The sequence below is a fragment of the Colossoma macropomum genome, unplaced genomic scaffold, assembly GCF_904425465.1.
Source record: "Colossoma macropomum unplaced genomic scaffold, Colossoma_macropomum, whole genome shotgun sequence".
Lineage (NCBI taxonomy): Eukaryota > Metazoa > Chordata > Actinopteri > Characiformes > Serrasalmidae > Colossoma > Colossoma macropomum.
The window spans coordinates 35875305-35892924 of NW_023494800.1; the positions used below are offsets into that span (position 1 = coordinate 35875305).

A 17620-nucleotide genomic window follows, 5' to 3' on the forward strand; every position below is an offset into this window, starting at 1 on the left:
GTTGAGAGCTGAGCAGCTCAGTTCAGACATCCGAACATGACGAGGACCCGACCGAGATTCCGCGAGCCCCGACTATTTACACACCATTTAAAAGAAACGTACAGTTAAACATGGAAATGTCATGATCATGGAGATTGAAACAAATATTATATACCTTTCTGTTTTCCAAACCCCGCCTTGTATTATTTATTCATTTATTTATTTTTTTTTAAAAGAAAAATGTTCCCAGAAATATAACCAACTTTTTTTTTTAAAAGAAACGATTTCGAAGCTTTTTGACCTCACTACATTTTCAATGTGACACACTGTTTTGTTTTGTTTTTTTGTTTTTTAAAACACACAATTACTTTTTTCCTGCCTTTTTAACAAAGAAAGGAGAAAAAAAAACAAAAACAAGTACAACGAATTATCTAAACACAAAGTAACAACAGTCTACATGTAAAAATATAACTTTTACATACACAATTTCAAAATAATGGTTAAGTTTGCATTTGTTGCATAAAATTTACAAATGTCCATGTTTCCTTAGCCGGCCGGCCGGCCCCTCCCGGGTTTGGTGGGTGGGAGGGGGTGGGCCTCGTGGGGGGGGAGGGTCCCTTTTTTTTAATGTCCTGCGGAGGCTTCCCGTCAGATCGCGGAACAAAGTCACGTGTCTTTTAAGACGCGGCTCTGGCGCTGAAGCTTCTGAGAAACCGTTCTCCCCATCGATCTCTCCATCCGAAAAAAAAACAAAAAAAACGACACTTCTTTTTTTAATATATCGTATATATTTTTTCTACATTTATATATATTGATTTTCTAATAGACTTTTTTTTCCAGTTTCAGTGCCTCGTGTTGATTGGATAAGGAAAACCACTGAAAAAACAAACAAACAAACAAACAAAAAAAGGAGCCGCTGTCGCATCTCGGGTTTTATTTTTCTTTCTTTCTTTCTTTCGTTTTTTTTCCGACAGAGAAACCAGAAACAGACAAAAGGATAAGAGAAAGATTAAAAAAGAGAAAAAAATTTAATTTTTTTTGTTTTGCTTACACATACAACCACACATTTGTACTGAAGACTACAGCGGCTCACGGACAAGCCAATATTCATAAAAAGCCGATAGCTATGATACAATGCTCGGTAACAGACGTGTCGTTCACGACCAAAACAAAATAATAATAAAAAATAATACGGCTGCGAGTCGGGAGGGGAAGGGGGCGGGGTTGGGGTCTGGAGGGGCGGGGATTTTGAGTATCTATACAATACTCAAAAACAGGGGTCTGTCCGGGACACGCCTTCTAATTACATATAGGCATACAGTACATTAAATACAGTTTATCCAAAAAATACCTTTTTTTTTAACCTTTTTACTTTTTTTTAAATTCCAGGCTGATAAAACACCTGACTGCATAGACCTAATGACTAACAATTCCCTAAGCTTGCATCCTAAAAAATTCTGATAATGTCCCTCTCGCGCAGTGTGATGATATGAACTCTAAAAAGGCACGTTGGTAGAAGTGTAGCGTGTTTGAAATTGCATCTCCGGGAGAACTGGGAGGGGGGCGGGGGTTACTAGGTGGGAGCGGGGCTAGATCTGGATTCAAAACAACCATAAACACAACTTGGCCGGCTTTCGCCACGTTCCGAGACTGGCCGGTGCCGAACAGTAGGAGAAATTTGGACGGCAAGTTTGGAAATTGGTGACGACTTTCATTGGGGCAAGAAGAATCTGGCAAAATAATACAACAACAAGAACAACAAAAAACAAACAAACATCGATCAAGTTATGGATTGTCAAGGGCAGGGGAAACAAGTCATCTTCCATTGGTCACTTTAGGACAGAACACGGCACATCCTGACTGATCCTGGGAATCTGGCTACGTTCACATTACAGAGTTGAATCCGTTTTTTTTGTCTAAATGTGAATTTAATGTGTGCTCCTTGGTCAGATCCCTTAAAGCCTTTAAGGTCTTCCTTGCTTGCTGTGTCTGGACTGGTTGGAAATTTGTGAAACTCCCAACGGAAAACTGTCCAATCTAGGTAGATATAGCCAAGCGAGCTCTCCCATTGGTTAGGCCTTCAGGAGCTGAACAGAAGGCCTTTAGTTTAACCACCAGCGCAATTAGGAACTGACAGAGGAATCACGGTTTGATTTACAAGGGAAGTGAGATATAATGTCGCTCGGGAAGTTCTAGATAGCTGTAAGTGTCAGTGAATAGTTAGGAATGGAAAACAGCAGCAGTTCTGTGGGCTCTTCATTGTAGAACTGCTACAAGTTAATGCCTGTTATAAGCTTCAAACAAAACATGGAATGTCTTTTACAAGCTTCAAATCTGTGTTTAGTCTTCAGTGTTGGAGTAGTGCTAACATACTACTAGAAATCCCATAGAGACGCTAGTGAGTAGTGAGTTTTGAAGGAAAAGTCAGAGCTTAAAAGGTCAAAGTTCTCCACTGGTTTATGATGGATCCGAGCAAAACTTCAACAGTTGTAATGTGAACGCAACTTAGACTCGCGTGCAGGTTCCGAATCGTTTTTCTCTCTCCGACTTCTGTACGTATAACGCTGGAATGGCCTTCGAAGTCGCTTCGTCCAGGAATTTGCTGGTTTAAAAGTTGCCCTCACACTTTCCTGCACTTAAATCTGAAGAGAAATTCATTATTGCGACCATTTTTCCGGCAAACTTCCCTACGTCATCTCGTCCCGTCGGATGTGTTGTGGCTGAAAATCCCCCCTCACTTTCTCTCTCTCTCTCTCGATAAACGGATTGACTTCTTTTTTTAACGTATATATCTACTCTTTCTCTTTTAGACTTTCCCAAGAAGAAAGTCAGGCACAACTGCAAGAGTTTTCCACAGTGTGGAGAGATTGCCATTGAAAAATCTGCAAGCTGCTCTCAAACAGCTCTGCCAAGGTTTTTTTTTTTTCGTTTTTTTGTTAAAACAACATCATGATATGTTTGAAGAGTCCCCCAACGATTTGCACATTTTCCAAAAGAAAATAAAAAGAAGAAGAAGAAGAAGAAGAAGAAGAAGAAGAAAACATCTTTTTCATTGTATTTTCATACATATTTACTGTTCCTTTTTTAAACCGGGAATGTTGAAAAGGAAAGAGAGGGAAAAACGTCCCATGTGTCTCTGTTTTCTTATTTTTCCTTAGCCAATGAACACGTAAGGATATACTTTTACAAGAAAACATCATGACGGGGTCGGGGAGGAGGAACGAAAAACAGCGACGACAAAAAAATAGAAGAAGAAGAAGAAGAAGAAGAAGCTGGCTGGTCAGATGGAAGGTCGATCATCTTCACTGATTGATCTGATTGGATCTGATTGTTTTACAGACGGTCAGGAGCATAAATGACGTCGTCAAAGGTAGTGGTCGCTCACCATTTTGAAAAAGTCTGGCAGCTTTGACCTGAGAGAGAAAGAGAGAGAGAGAGAGAGAGAGAGAGAGAGAGAAAAGAGAGAGAGGTGGTTTGGTTGAACGGAGAATCCAACACTCTCATACAACAAAACACAAACATACATGATGAACATACCAAACAACAGAGAAGGAACTCGAATGCAACTAAACCCGACTGTCTTATTCTTTGCACTGACCTTGTTCTTCCATTAACTGGCCACTTTATTAGAAACACCCACCTTGTGCTTCCACTAACTGGCCACTTTATTAGAAACACCCACCTTGTGCTTCCACTCACTGGCCACTTTATTAGAAACACCCACCTTGTGCTTCCACTCACTGGCCACTTTATTAGAAACACCCACCTTGTGCTTCCACTTACTGGCCACTTTATTAGAAACACCCACCTTGTGCTTCCACTTACTGGCCACTTTATTAGAAACACCCACCTTGTGCTTCCACTAACTGGCCACTTTATTAGAAACACCCACCTTGTACTTCCATAATTATTATTGTCACTGATTCAGATAAATGTTTTTTTAGTATTTGAAAATTTGTCCTCCAGAAAAAGTAGTTCCTCCACAAACTTGGAGTAAAAGGAACAAACGGTCAGCGGTACACTACAGGCATGGTCAGCAACTGGTCAGTGGTATGCTACAGGTATGGTGTTGTTATCAGATATAACACAGGTAGAATGATTTTCAACCAATTAGAATGCATGGAATTTTGAGGTTTGGCCTTACAATAGCTACACAGTAACACTAATACACATGACCCATGTGACCTCAGAGATACGTTTCCAGGAGAAGGCCAGGTTCACTTTAGCTGCCATCACGTTGTAAAGTCACTAGCTATGCATTAGATATAATACGAGTCCTCTCCAACCTTTGATGCGGCGAGCTAGAACACAAAGTTCAACATTCTTAGTGTTTCTGAGCCTGTTATCACTCTGTAATGAAGGAGTGGCGTCTGCTTTATCAGGTGATGAAACTGACCAGGTAAATATTTCATCACCGTTGGTCTTCGGGTTTGGAAGCATTTGAGTTTTCCTTCTGATGGGAATTATTTTATGGTTTGTGAATGGATGAGTTTTCAGACACACAGAACTATAAAAAACAGTAATGCTTGAGTATGGGGGGACATTATAATGCCATTTAATGCTCTAATTAAGCCTTATAAAGCCAGTAGCTGGTGATTACTACTATTATAGATCTAAAAATAGAGTGAGTTAAGCATTCTCTATCTTTTATTTGTGTATATATACATGTTACATATTATACACATGTGTATCACAATGTCACATGACATTTCGGGTGCCTTTATTAAGCCTTATTAAGCACAAGATCAAGTGCTCTATCCACTCTGGCTATTGCTGAACAAGAATAAAGAGCAGCCAGTTACTGGCTTAATAAGTCCTAATAAAGGCATTACAAGTGCATTATAATGTCCCCCTGTACTGAAGTGTTCATATCAACAACACAAACTCCAAAAATTAGGAATAGTAAGAAAACTGTGTAACGCTTTACTTGAACCCTGCTACATAACATTGATATAACCTTGCCATAAACATGGCATGGCATGTCATATGCTGTCATGACAATTTCTTTTTATTAGTAACATTACAGTGTCGTATTACCATTACTGTTATTCGTCATTATGTTACAATACATGACGTTTGATCATGACAGCTTATGTCACGGGTTACTGTTTGCTAAATACTCTAGTTTAGCCATAAAATACATGTGTATGTCAGGGTTATTCCAATGTTATGTAGCATCGTCAAAGTAAACTGTTGCCTAAAATTGTTAAGATTTTTACTAAACCGCTGTCATACTTACTGTATATGAATGTGCTATTTCATGACACTGAAACTGTAATATAGGGAAGCCCATTTATGCCATTTAGGAAAAAAACAGCCATTTAGTAAGACTTAACAATGAGAGTTTTCCATAATTATGACTTGCTATCTCATAATAATGAGATGTTTCATAATTATGACAGTATCTCATTATTACCATGTAGCACCTCATTATTTTGATTTCCTTTCATAATAATGAGATCCTATCTAATAATTATGACTTGCTATCTCATAAGTACTCCATAATTATGACTTAATATCTCATAATAATGACTTAGTATTTCATTTATAATGTTATTGTTTTTGTAACATTTATTGACCATAAACATTATTATGACTTACTATCTCATAATTACGACTTAGCATCCCATACTTATGACTTAGTATCTCAAAAATATGACTTAGAATCTAATAATAATGACTTTCTCATAATTACATTCCATAAATACAACCCAGTATCTCATGATTATGACATAGTATCTCATAATTACAACTTAGTATTGCACAATCTCAATTCAACTTAGCATCTCTATATTATAACTTAGTATCTCATAATTATGACTTAGTATCTCATAACTACAACTTAGTATCTCATAATCATGACTTAGTATCTCATAATTACAACTTAGTATCTCATAATAATGACTTAATTTCTCATAATTATGACTTAGTATCTCATAACTACAACTTAGTATCACACAATTATAACTATCTCAATTCAACTTACCATGTCTATATTATGACTTAGTATCTCATAATCATGACAGTATCATAATAATGACTATCTCATAATAACAACTTAGTATCTCATGATAATGACTTAGTTTCTAATAATTATGCCTTAGTATCTCATAACTACAACTTAGTATCTCATAATTACAACTTAGTATCTCATTATTATGACTCAGTATCTCATAATTACAACTCAGTATCTCAATTATGACTTAGTATCTCATACAACTTAGTATCTCATAATAATCACTTTGCATCTCATAATTACAACTTAATATTTCGTAATAATGACTCAGCATCTCAGCTATTATTATGAGGTCATACATCGTAATTATAAGAAACTCATTTTTATAACATATTATATGTTTTTTTTTCAAATGGCGAAAACAGGCTTGCATAGTAATTGGATGGATGGAAAATCTTCAGTTTCCTTTTCTAGGCATCATGACCTGAACGCAGAATGCATGCTGCTGTTTTTGTAATATTTAATAGCCAAACACTTACTGCCAATCTGTTGTTAAAATGTACCCAGCGTTGAGTGCTGAACTGGGGGAGGACGGTTCTATTAGACTCTATTGTTCTGCTTTCACTGCCATAAACAGCCGATTAAACTCCAATCAGTCGAGTCTCACAGCTATACTGATTTCCTCGCCTCTTGTCAAGTCGGCTGGGGTTTTGTAGAGCGAGCGAAGCAAATGAACACCATCTGCTTCTTTTATTAAAACGGCAGTTTGGCCAAAAGTGAGATTTACCCAGTTTCCTTCCTTTCACCAAGTGTAGCTGATCAGCCAAGACACGTTTGGTGTCTGAAGTTTGCTTCTTTGGTTTTACACTGGAGCTACGAGGCTAATGTAGCTAGTAATGGAAGCTTGTAACAGAAGCTTCCACCACAGCAATTAGCATGGTGCTAACCACATCACTTGCCTCAGACTCCGTGGAGTCAGTAATCTCAAATAAACTTGCTTATGTGGTTTATGACAAACTGTTATCTGTAAACATAGACAAAAGGTGGCTGCTACTACCATTTGTAGCTATGCTAATGTACTTCTGTCTATTTTTATAGATCACAGCGTGTTGTACAATGCCAAAAATTAGCAATTAGCACGTCTATTAAAGACTCCACACAGTTTGAGGTGACTGAGTGATGCGGTTAGCACCATGCTAACTGCTGTTGTGGCTTCTACTACGTGTTAGCTACATTAGCTTGGTGGCTCCAGTGCTAAAACTAAAAAAGCTAACATGTCTAATGGGCTACATTTGGGGTAATGAGGGGGAAAAACTGGGTAATTTAACAAAACGACAGGAAATAGTTTCTTTAATCAAACGTGTTGGTCACCAATTTTGCAGTTTGCCATGTTTGGGGTCGGATTGAACGCTACACGTGAGCAAACAGCAGATTAGTGTGAAGTGAAATCTGACCATTTAGGGGCGGGTGTGGCTTTTTACATTTGTCCCATGGGGTTGGAGGCGTCGCCCATGCCGTGGTGAGCCCCGCCCAGAGAAAGGGGCGGACCGTCCGACGACACTTTTTCCTCCTCTCGTCTCTTCAGACACGCAGCCTTCGGGTTCAGATTCCTCTCTGAAGACACACAAACACAAACATGCTTATTTAACAGCTTTACGGTGAAGCCGATATGTGTAGGTGCGCCTCCTTAAACAGGACAGCTAAATCTTATGTCAAGTTAAAGGGAAACTCCACCAATTTTTCAAAATTTCTACATAATTAAATGGTTAAGATGTAAACAGAGTGGTTCAGAGTGGTTTGGTGTGAAACGCTCTGTTCTAGATAAACTTACCGAGTCAGAACTGTTCACAGTGGTGGTGATAGGAACCAGACGTCCACCTCTAAAAGCTCCCTCACAGAAAGTTACTACATGAAATGGTTATGAATTCACTGCCTGATGACTGAGTCAGTGTGTTACGGTAGTTGCGTGGCAAAGTTTTCGTCTAAAATTAAAATGTATTTTGATACATTCATGGTGGAGGGATACATGAAGGGTGTTCTATGGCAAAATAGTACCCAAAGAAAACGTACTTTTTCAGATTAACCACTACTTTCCATCATCATCAACATTCCATATAAACTCAGAAGACTTGTGTAGGTTCACTGGTGGTTTTGATAGTAAACAAAATGTCTATATTTGTGTTGTAAACACTGGGACCCCTGGTTCCTATCACCACCACTGTAAAAACATCTATGTTGACTGAATTTTGAAAAATTGGTGGAATTACCCTTTAAAACACTGCCACCTAGTGGTCAGCTCTGATAGTACATCAGCTACAGAGAAAGCAGTTAGACATTCTGAATAATATCAACCTGGTAATATCAATAATATATAAATAATATCAATCATGGTAATGATATAAATGCAGCAAACATATAATCACAATGTGCCACATGCTAATGTTTGCTCTGTACTCTAGTTAGCCATCACAACATCAAACATTATGTCATCTGTTATGACAATTGGTGGCAATAATGACATTAATGTTACATCAGTGAACAAAAACTGTCCTAACAACTTATTACAGCATATGACATCTAGCATGACATGTTTATGGCATGGTTATGTCAATGTTATGTAGCAGGTCACCCAAATTTGGGCACCAAATATGTTTTGGCTGAGCCCAGATACAGCCGGTCGGCCAAAACATATTTGGTGTCCAAATTTTGCTTAGTTGGTTTAGCGCTGAAGCTAACGTTGCTAGCAGACACAATAAGTCAATAGTCACCCAAATCTTTCCTGTAAATACATCCCCAAAACTCGCTTTATTAAGGTCGTACAGACTTGCTGATGTGGTTTAGGACACAGTGTGAGCTATGTAATGCAGAAAACTTCACAGCGTAGCTGAAAACCGCAGCCATTTAAACAAGTGCCGAATTCTGATCACCTCGCAGAATCCGGCTCCCCTTCACGTGCAGCACGTCACTCAGGCATATGGACTAGACTACATGGCGATTTCTGTTATTTCTATTTATAAACATACAAAAATTCATAATTATCATTACAAAAAGAAACAGCACAGTAAGTAGAAGTTTACGGCCTTTAGCTACACGTTGAAGGTTTATGCATTTTTATGGTTCACAGTAAGTCACACTGTAATTCTTAGGATGTATTTATGGAAAAGATTTCGGTGACTATTGACTTCTAGTGTTTGTTACCAACGTTAGCATCACGGGTCCAGCGATGAATTAAACAAGTAAAATTTAGACACGAAATATGATATTTGGGAACAGGTGAAAAATTGTGTACGTTACTGTTTATGTAAACAAATTATTCCTTTAAAATTTTTTTATGATTTGTTATATCTTATAATTTAATTTTAAACGGTCTTAGAAGTTGGCTTATCATTTTCTGTATTAATACATATGACCTCAGAGCAGCTGTACTGAAGTGCGATAAACACTGGCAGCTACTGACCTCAGAGCAGCTGCACTGAGGCATGATAAACTCTGGCAGATACTGACCTCAGATCAGCTGTACTGAAGTGTGATAAACTACGGCAGCTACTGACCTCAGAGCAGCTGTATTGAAGTGCGATAAACTCTGGCAGCTACTGATCTCAGAGCAGCTGTACTGAAGTGCGATAAACTCTGGAAGCTACTGATCTCAGAGCAGCTGTACTGAAGTGCGATAAACTCTGGAAGCTACTGACCTCAGAGCAGCTGTACTGAAATGTGATAAACTCTGGCAGCTACTGACCTCAGAGCAGCTGTACTGAAGAGTGATAAACTCTTAGAGCTACTGACCTCAGAGCAGCTGTACTGAAATGCGATAAACTATGGCAGCTACTGACCTCAGAGCAGCTGTACTGAAGTGTGATAAACTCTTATAGCTACTGACCTCAGAGCAGCTATACTGAAGTGCGGAAAACTCTAGCAGATACTGACCTCGGACCTGCTGCTCGAGACTGAGGATGACGGCGACGGCCTGGTGCAGGATGAGCAGTTTGGTCTGCGGTTTGTCGCTCTTCAGGTGAAGCTGCACCATGCGGCCCAGCTCTTTGAAGGCCTCATTGATGTCCCGCACGCGGAGGCGCTCTCGCGCGTTATTTGCCATCCGCCTCTCGCGCTCTCGCTCAATCTTCTGCTCCGGGGTCAGGTCCTCGTCGTCGTTGTTGCTGCATGTGTGAGCGCGCAAATTGAAATGGTGAGGAAAGATTTTCAGGACGTGCACAGTTTACTACACTCGTACATTCTTAGATGTTGGTTTTAGATTCCAGAATAGAATCCTTGCATAATAATAATAGTAATAACATGTACATTTTATTTACATACAGCTTTCTGACACCCTTTATGAGTCTGTACTGTATTCAGTCTAGGGCTGTATGTTTGCAATACTTCATTATAAACATATTTTCCCAGCTGGAAAGTCAATTGCTCTGTTACTGTGTCCAATCACAGCTCTGTATCACTCTCTCTTTGTCCAGTCACGACATTCAATAGCTCTGTTTGTCTCTCTGTCCAATCATGACTTTAATTGTCTCTTTGTCCAATCATGGCTTTGTCTCGCTGTCTCTTTGTCCAGTCACAGCAATCATGACTCTGTTTGTTTCACTGTCCTATCATGGCTGTGTTTCGCTGTCTCTCTGGCCAATCATGGCTCTGTTTGTCTCTCTGTCCAATCATGGCTCTGTTTGTCTCTATGTCCAATCACGGCTCTGTTTGTCTTTCTGTCCAATCACAGCTCTGTTTCTCTCTCTCTGTCCAATCATGACTCTGTTTGTCTCTGTCCAATCACGGATCTGTCTCGCTGTCTCTTTGTCCAATCACGGCTCTGTTTGTCTCTCTTCCAATCAATGGCTGTTTGTCTCTCTGTCTAATCAAGGCTATATTTGTCTCTCTGTCCATGCATATTTTTATATCTTTTATGAGCCTGTATTGTATTTATTCTATGGCTGTCAAAGTTAAACCCATACATTTATATATATATATATATATATATACATATATATTTTCCAATTTTTGTGTATTTTATTTTTTTTCCAAGAAATTTTCACTAACTAAACGTGTTACATGACCGAGGATGTCAAACTTTAAGATTGTATAATTTCCAGGCATGATATTTTATCAAGTGACATTTTTGTCATTGCAAATCATAAAAACACGTCCACATAAACCATGTCAGCACAAAACAGATGAACATGACGGAACAGCAACAATCGCAATGCCACAGCAGTCAGAATTTGATTGAGTGGGTCGAATTGGTCATTCCAGGTGAAAGCCTATAAACCCCGTTTGGGATGAAGGTGTGGAGTTTATCCTGGAAGAATTTTTGGGAATCTGGACGGGCCCTACACTGATGTGTGAGAGATGGCTAAAACCTGGCTCAAGACCAGGAGCTGGAGTGTGTGTGTGTGTGTGAGTGTGTGTGCGTGTGTGTGTAACTGTGTGTGTGTGTGTGTAATTGTGTGTGCGTGTGTGTGAGTGTGTGTGTGTGTGTAATTGTGTGTGTGTGTGTGCGTGTGTGTGTAATTGTGTGTAATTGTGTGTGTGTGTGTGTAATTGTGTGTGTGTGCGTGTGTGTGTGAGTGTGTGTGTAATTGTGTGTAATTGTGTGTGTGTGTGTGTAATTGTGTGTGTGTGTGTGTAATTGTGTGTGTGTGTGTGTGTGTGTGAGTGTGTGTGTGTGTGTGAGTGTGTGTGTGTGTGTGTGTAATTGTGTGTGTAATTGTGTGTGGGTGTGTGAGTGTGAGTGAGTGTGTGTGTGAGTGTGTGTGTGTGTGTGAGTGTGTGTGTGTGTGAGAGTGAGTGTGTGTGTGTGTGTGAGTGTGTGTGTGTGTGTGAGAGTGAGTGTGTGTGTGTGTATGAGTGTGTGTGTGTGTAATTGTGTGTGTGTGTGTGTGTGTGAGTGTGTGTGTGTGTGAGAGTGAGTGTGTGAGTGTGTGTGTGTGTGTGTATTTGTGAATTTTGAAAAAAAACAAAACTCGAAATGAAATCTTATTTTTTTGTTGTGTTTGTTTTTGTTTTTCTCTATTTAGCCGTCTCTCAGCACACCGGTCACTTCATCAAAGTCCGGTGAAGGAGTTGAATGAAGCGAGCGCTCAGCTAAAACAGTTTACCTAGATCTCGACCTCTCTATAGCTTTCAGATCCTTGCTGTCCACTTCATCCTTCTTGGCGTCCAGGGACTTGGTGTCCTGCAGGTTCTCGTCGCCCTCATCCTCCGATTTGATATCCGAGCTGACCGACGAAGTGCTCTGACCCTGCAGACCACTGGAGAGCGCTGTGGAGCAGACAGGGATAGAGAAAGAGGAAGATTAAGAAAAATTATTAGTTAGCGAAAACAGCATTAGATTTTTCTGTGAGAATACAAACAACAACAACAGCAATAATAATAATAATAATGATAATAATAATAACATTCTCACACAGAGCCAGCAGCTCTTTCTCTTTCTGTCCAAACACAGATTTGTCTCTTTCACTCTGTCCAATAACAGCTGTGTCTCTCTTTTTTTGTCCAATAATGATTCTTCTGCGACTCTATCCAATCACAGCTCTGTTTCTGTGTCTTTGTCCAATCACAGCCCTGTCTCTGCATGTCTCTGCCCAATCACAACTGTCTCCGTGTCTTTGTCCAATCACAGCCCTGTCTCTGTCCAATCACAGCTCTGTCTCCCTGTGTCTCTGTCCAATCACAGCTCTGTCTCTCCGTGTCTCTGTCCAATTGCAGCTCTGTCTTTTTGTGTCACTGTCCAATCACAGCTCTGTCTCTCTCTCTCTGTCCAATCACAGCTCTGTCTGTCTGTGTGTCTGTCCAATCACAGCTCTGTCTCAATCTCTCTGTTCAATCATAGCTCTGTCTGTTTCCAATCACAGCTCTGTCTCCCTGTGTCTCTGTCCAATCACAGCTCTGTGTCTGTCTCTCTGTCCAATCACAGCTCTGTCTCTCTGTGTTTCTGCCGAATCATGGCTGTCTCTCTGTGTCCTTGTCCATCATGGCTCTGTCTCTCTGTGTCTCTGTCTAATCACAGCTGTCTCTCTCTCTGTCCAATCACAGCTCTCTCTCACTCTCTCTGTCCAATCGCAGCTCTCTATCACTCTCTCTGTCCAATCGCAGCTCTGTCTCTCTCTCTTTCTCTCTCTCTCTCTCTGTCCAATCGCAGCTCTGTCTCTCTCTCTCTCTCTCTGTCCAATCACAGCTCTGTCTCTCTCTCTTTGTCCAATCACAGCTCTCTCTCTCTCTCTCTGTCCAATCACAGCTCTCTCTCTCTCTGTCCAATCGCAGCTCTGTCTCTCTCTCTCTCTCTCTGTCCAATCGCAGCTCTGTCTCTCTCTCTTTCTCTCTCTCTCTCTCTGTCCAATCGCAGCTCTGTCTCTCTCTCTCTCTCTCTGTCCAATCACAGCTGTCCCTCTCTCTTTGTCCAATCACAGCTCTCTCTCTCTCTCTTTGTCCAATCACAGCTCTCTCTCTCTCTGTCCAATCGCAGCTCTGTCTCTCTCTCTCTCTCTCTCTCTCTCTGTCCAATCACAGCTCTGTCTCTCTCTCTTTGTCCAATCACAGCTCTCTCTCTGTCCAATCGCAGCTCTGTCTCTCTCTCTCTCTCTCTCTGTTCAAACACAGCTTTGTCTCTCCATGTTTCTCTGTTCAATCACGGCTCTGTCTCTGTGTCCAATCACAGCCCTGTCTCTCTGTCCAATCACAGCTCTGTCTCTCTGTCCAATCACAGCCCTGTCTCTCTGTCCAAACACAAGCTAACAGCAAAAATGACCTGTTACGGCCTGTTAAAGCCAAAAAGCAATAACAAAAACTACAAAACCACAAGCGCAGTAGTCAGTAAACTGACCTGAAAAAGAGAGGAAGAGAGTGAAGAGCTTGGAAGAAAGTCAGAGCATGAAAAAGCAACAAAAGAAGCAGAAGGAGAGCAAAAAGAGAGAGAGAGCATGAGAGAGAGAGAGAGAGAGAGAGAGAGAGAGCGTGAGAGGAGTAGGTGGGCTAGTTTGGTTGGTTTGTGATGGCTGGACTGAGCTGATATGAGCCGAGGTGGAGGAGAAGAAGAGGCGGGAAAACAAAAGAGTGATTGGGGACACAAGGAGGAAACGTGCGAGGAGAAACTCTCTCTCTCTCTCCCTCTCTCTCTCTCTCTCTCTCTCTCTCTCTCTCTCTCTCTCTGCCCACGCTGAGGCTCTAATTGATTTCCGTTCTCCGGGTCGCGCCTGGGCGGTTTGATCCGGTTAGGTCTGGCAACTTTTGACCAGCACTGTTTCGCGTCCCACGACTTTCCCTGCCACCAAGAAACCGTCAAACCGGCAAAATTCCTCTCTCGTGACGAGAGCAGGGCGGCCGGACCATCACACACACACATACACTCAGAAGTGGCTATGCACACACACTTTTTCCTTATGATTTCTCTGATTTTTCTTTTTTAATCCTGTTTCATAGTCGCTCTGCATCTGTAAAACAGCTCGTCCCAAAACCAAATACATTTTATGGTTTATTTTTGTTTCCAATGTCAAATTCAGCAAATAAACAGTAATTGTACATTTTTAACTTATTGTCATTTAACCCAGGGTTACACTACATGACTTTCACCCCTGATTTTAGCCCCGATTCTCAGTCTGGCTGAATCGGTGCTGGTCAGCTCTGGTCTGCAGATTTTTGGGTCAGTCGGAGTCGACAGTTGGAGAGAGAGTCGAGTCGTGTGTGAGGGACCAGAGTTTATGAAACGCGTTTGATTTTTAAGCTGTTTAATGAGCTGAGTTTAAGGCATGATAGAGTTTATGTACATTTAAAACTCTAAAAATACCAAACTGATCACATTTTAAATCCAGGATTCTCACTTAAACATGTTCACCTGCTGCTTCTTTACTGTTTCAGCACAAGCGGCAGAGAAAACAGCAGCAGCCGCTCCACATTTGTTTATTTGCGTCTCCTAGTAACGGGAGAATGCGTGAGTTTGCATGAGTGCGTGTGACCTTGTATGAGTTCTTGTGAGTGTGCGTGGGTTTGCGTATGTTTGCATGAGTTCACACGAGTTTGCGTGAGTTTGCATGAGTTTGCGAGAGTTCATGTGACGGCGTGAGTTTGCGTGAGTTCACCTGACTACGCAAGTTCACGCGAGTTTGCGTGAGTTCACGTGAGTTTGCGTGAGTTCACGCGAGTTTGCGTGAGTTCACGTGACTGTGTGAGATTGCGTGAGTTTGCATTGAGTTCCGTTCTGAGTCGACAGTTGGAGAGAGTCGAGTCGTGTGTGAGGGGTGCAGACTCAGATTTTTGACCTCCTGATCCCGTTTTAGATCAGAGTTTATTAAACATGTTTGATTTTTTCAACCCGACTCTGAGCGAAATCTACTGCAAACTGGCCAAAGACTCAATCTGAATGGATTCCACAAACAGCCAATGAAAACAGAGAGCTTGAAAGAAGAAAATACAGCAAGTAAACAAAGAAAAAAGGCAAAAAGCCTCTCACGTGTGGAGGAAAAGGCTACTTGGTCTTCGTGATTACTGTCTATATGCGACGAACGCACCGGTGCCATTATTCCACCTGTAGTAGGAACAGCTATCTAGGAACCAAACAGGGAGCGCATTGTTTCACAGTGGTGGGGATAAAGCGCGTATTACGCTGCTCAATGCTCAATTCCTATTGGTAATTGCCGCTTCCTGTCACCGGAAATCGCCAGCTCTCACTGAAACTTAATGACCCCTGGCCGCTTTGACGCATCGCATTGCTGCTGGTGTGAATGCAGGGTATTGGTAACAGGCTGGAACATACTGAAGCAACTCTCTCTCTCTCTCTCTCTCTCTCTCTTTCTCTCTCTCTCTCTCTATAAGCACATTAAGTTGTTCTCCTGCCCTCAGCCTGCAGTAATGCAGTGGAGAAGCTGAAGCTGAATGGAGCTCCATAAGCCTCCTATCATTGTTCTGCGAACGTTTACCCAATTCGCTCTCCTCCTCCTACACACACACACACACACACACACACACACACACACACACACACACACACACAGAGCACCTGCTGCTCCAGAAACCTACAGAAAGCACTTGTGCGCATGTGGCTCTTTTCCTGCCCTGTTGTGGCTCCACAGCTGAATCAGATTAGTGGGTAAAAATAAAATAATCCTCCTTTACAGTAAAATAAAGCTCTGCTGATCGTTCAACACAGTTTAACAATAAATGGTCTTAAACTCTGGAGTTAATGTAGAACTGCTAATTCACCCTTTAACCCTGAAGATCAGCGCAGACTGCTGGTTACCATAGCAACACAGACAACAGTCTCGCCTAGCTAGTAGCTAACGAAACGGCAAAGAGAGAGATTTAAGACGAACATCGATAATTTGGAGATGAACACGTTTATAATCAGTCCAGCTGGTTTCCTGATACGTTTAATCTGCAGCGAGAAACTGACAAACACTAAAAAGTCGTGAAGCTGAAGTCGCTTCTCACTCACCAGCTTCTCATTAGAATTTTCCTGTTCCACCTTAAATGGTGCCTGAGGTGCCAGAATGTAGTTGAACATAGTTGCTGCACCATCGGGAAAATTCGAACAAGAAGCTGGAGAATCAGAAGCGACTTCAGCCTCGTAAAAAGTTGAACGTTAAGATGTTTTACAAGAAACTGTTCTACTTTTGTGGAAAAGTTTCCTGCCAGAGATGCGAGAAAAACAGCTGTAGCTGAGCTAAAGCTTAAAGCAGAGCAAAGTAAGTCTGTGTTTTCGTTTATATTATGTTTTTAGCCAATACTAGTACATTAACAGACACTGAGATACTTACAGCCAAGACGGTAAAACGGACATAAAATGCTGTGGCTCCCAAAGTGGTTTGATTTTTGTAGAAAGGACAAAATGGCTCGACTTAACATTTGAGTTGCCGACCGCTGGACTAGAAAGTGAATGGCATGTTTTAACACTTGAACATTTACATACTGGCTGCTTTGGTAAAACTGCATGTAGCTGTGTTAATAAACTGAGACATACAGAAAAATAAAAAGAGGCTGCGAACAGTGGAAATACAGAAATGAGGGGTTTATGAATGGACCTTTATGGAATGGACCTCTATTTGTGAATGGGTATATATATATATTTATATATATATCTGCTGCGCGGTTTGTTGTTCTCACTCTCGCTCTCTTCTGCTCTTTCGACTCTCTGCTGCGTTTACTTTTATTTTATAGCACTCAGCACCTCGTCAAGTGCTTGGCTTGCCCGCTGCCGCCTGACCGTATGCCAAGGGCCCACTTTTTTATTTATTTTACTACTTTTTTCTGAGTTAGGGAAGTGTTCTCTCCTTCCAGCGAAGGCCAAAACTCACACTCGCCGCCTCGCTCGTATATAGTCATTAAACTTAAATCACCTTCTACATATTTCCAGCTCTTAAACATTTGCTCTGCGGGAGCTTTCACAGAGTCATAATTACTCTGGATTTTATTTTGTGGGTTGGGAACACTTAGCAGAATGTTACAGAATTACTACCTCCTATTATAGTGTATAAGAGTGTTTATTGAGTTTTTATGAACTAATATCTCCTATTCAAGAGTATAACAGTTTTTATTGAGGTGGTTAATGGGCTAATATATCCTATTCCAGTCAACAAAAGTGTTTATTGAAGTTGTTTAAGGACTAATATCTCCTATTCTAGATTACAGGAGGTTTCAGGTCAACTATTGAGGTCATTTATGACTACTCTTGAGGTTGGTCATGGACTTATATTA

At 41.0% G+C, this 17620-nt stretch overlaps 1 protein-coding gene across 12 annotated transcripts in view; it reads right to left on the reverse strand.

The window, feature by feature from the left end:
* Positions 1 to 1142: 1142 nt before the first annotated feature.
* LOC118820125 (transcription factor 4-like) overlaps positions 1143 to 17620 on the reverse strand; it is a 281579-nt gene continuing 265101 nt past the window's right edge. For 7 of the 12 annotated variants that reach the window (XM_036588268.1, XM_036588265.1, XM_036588263.1 and 4 more), the window contains 4 exons: positions 12034 to 12196; positions 9863 to 10092; positions 7417 to 7549; positions 1143 to 3392 (listed from right to left, as the gene is read on the reverse strand). In XM_036588268.1, the coding sequence (XP_036444161.1) occupies positions 3344 to 3392; positions 7417 to 7549; positions 9863 to 10092; positions 12034 to 12196 (575 nt within the window). In that variant the 3' untranslated portion in view covers positions 1143 to 3343. Of the gene's footprint in view, positions 3393 to 7389; positions 7550 to 9862; positions 10093 to 12033; positions 12197 to 17620 lie in introns of all 12 variants that reach the window. The other 5 variants (XM_036588267.1, XM_036588274.1, XM_036588266.1 and 2 more) reach the window with 3 other exon arrangements.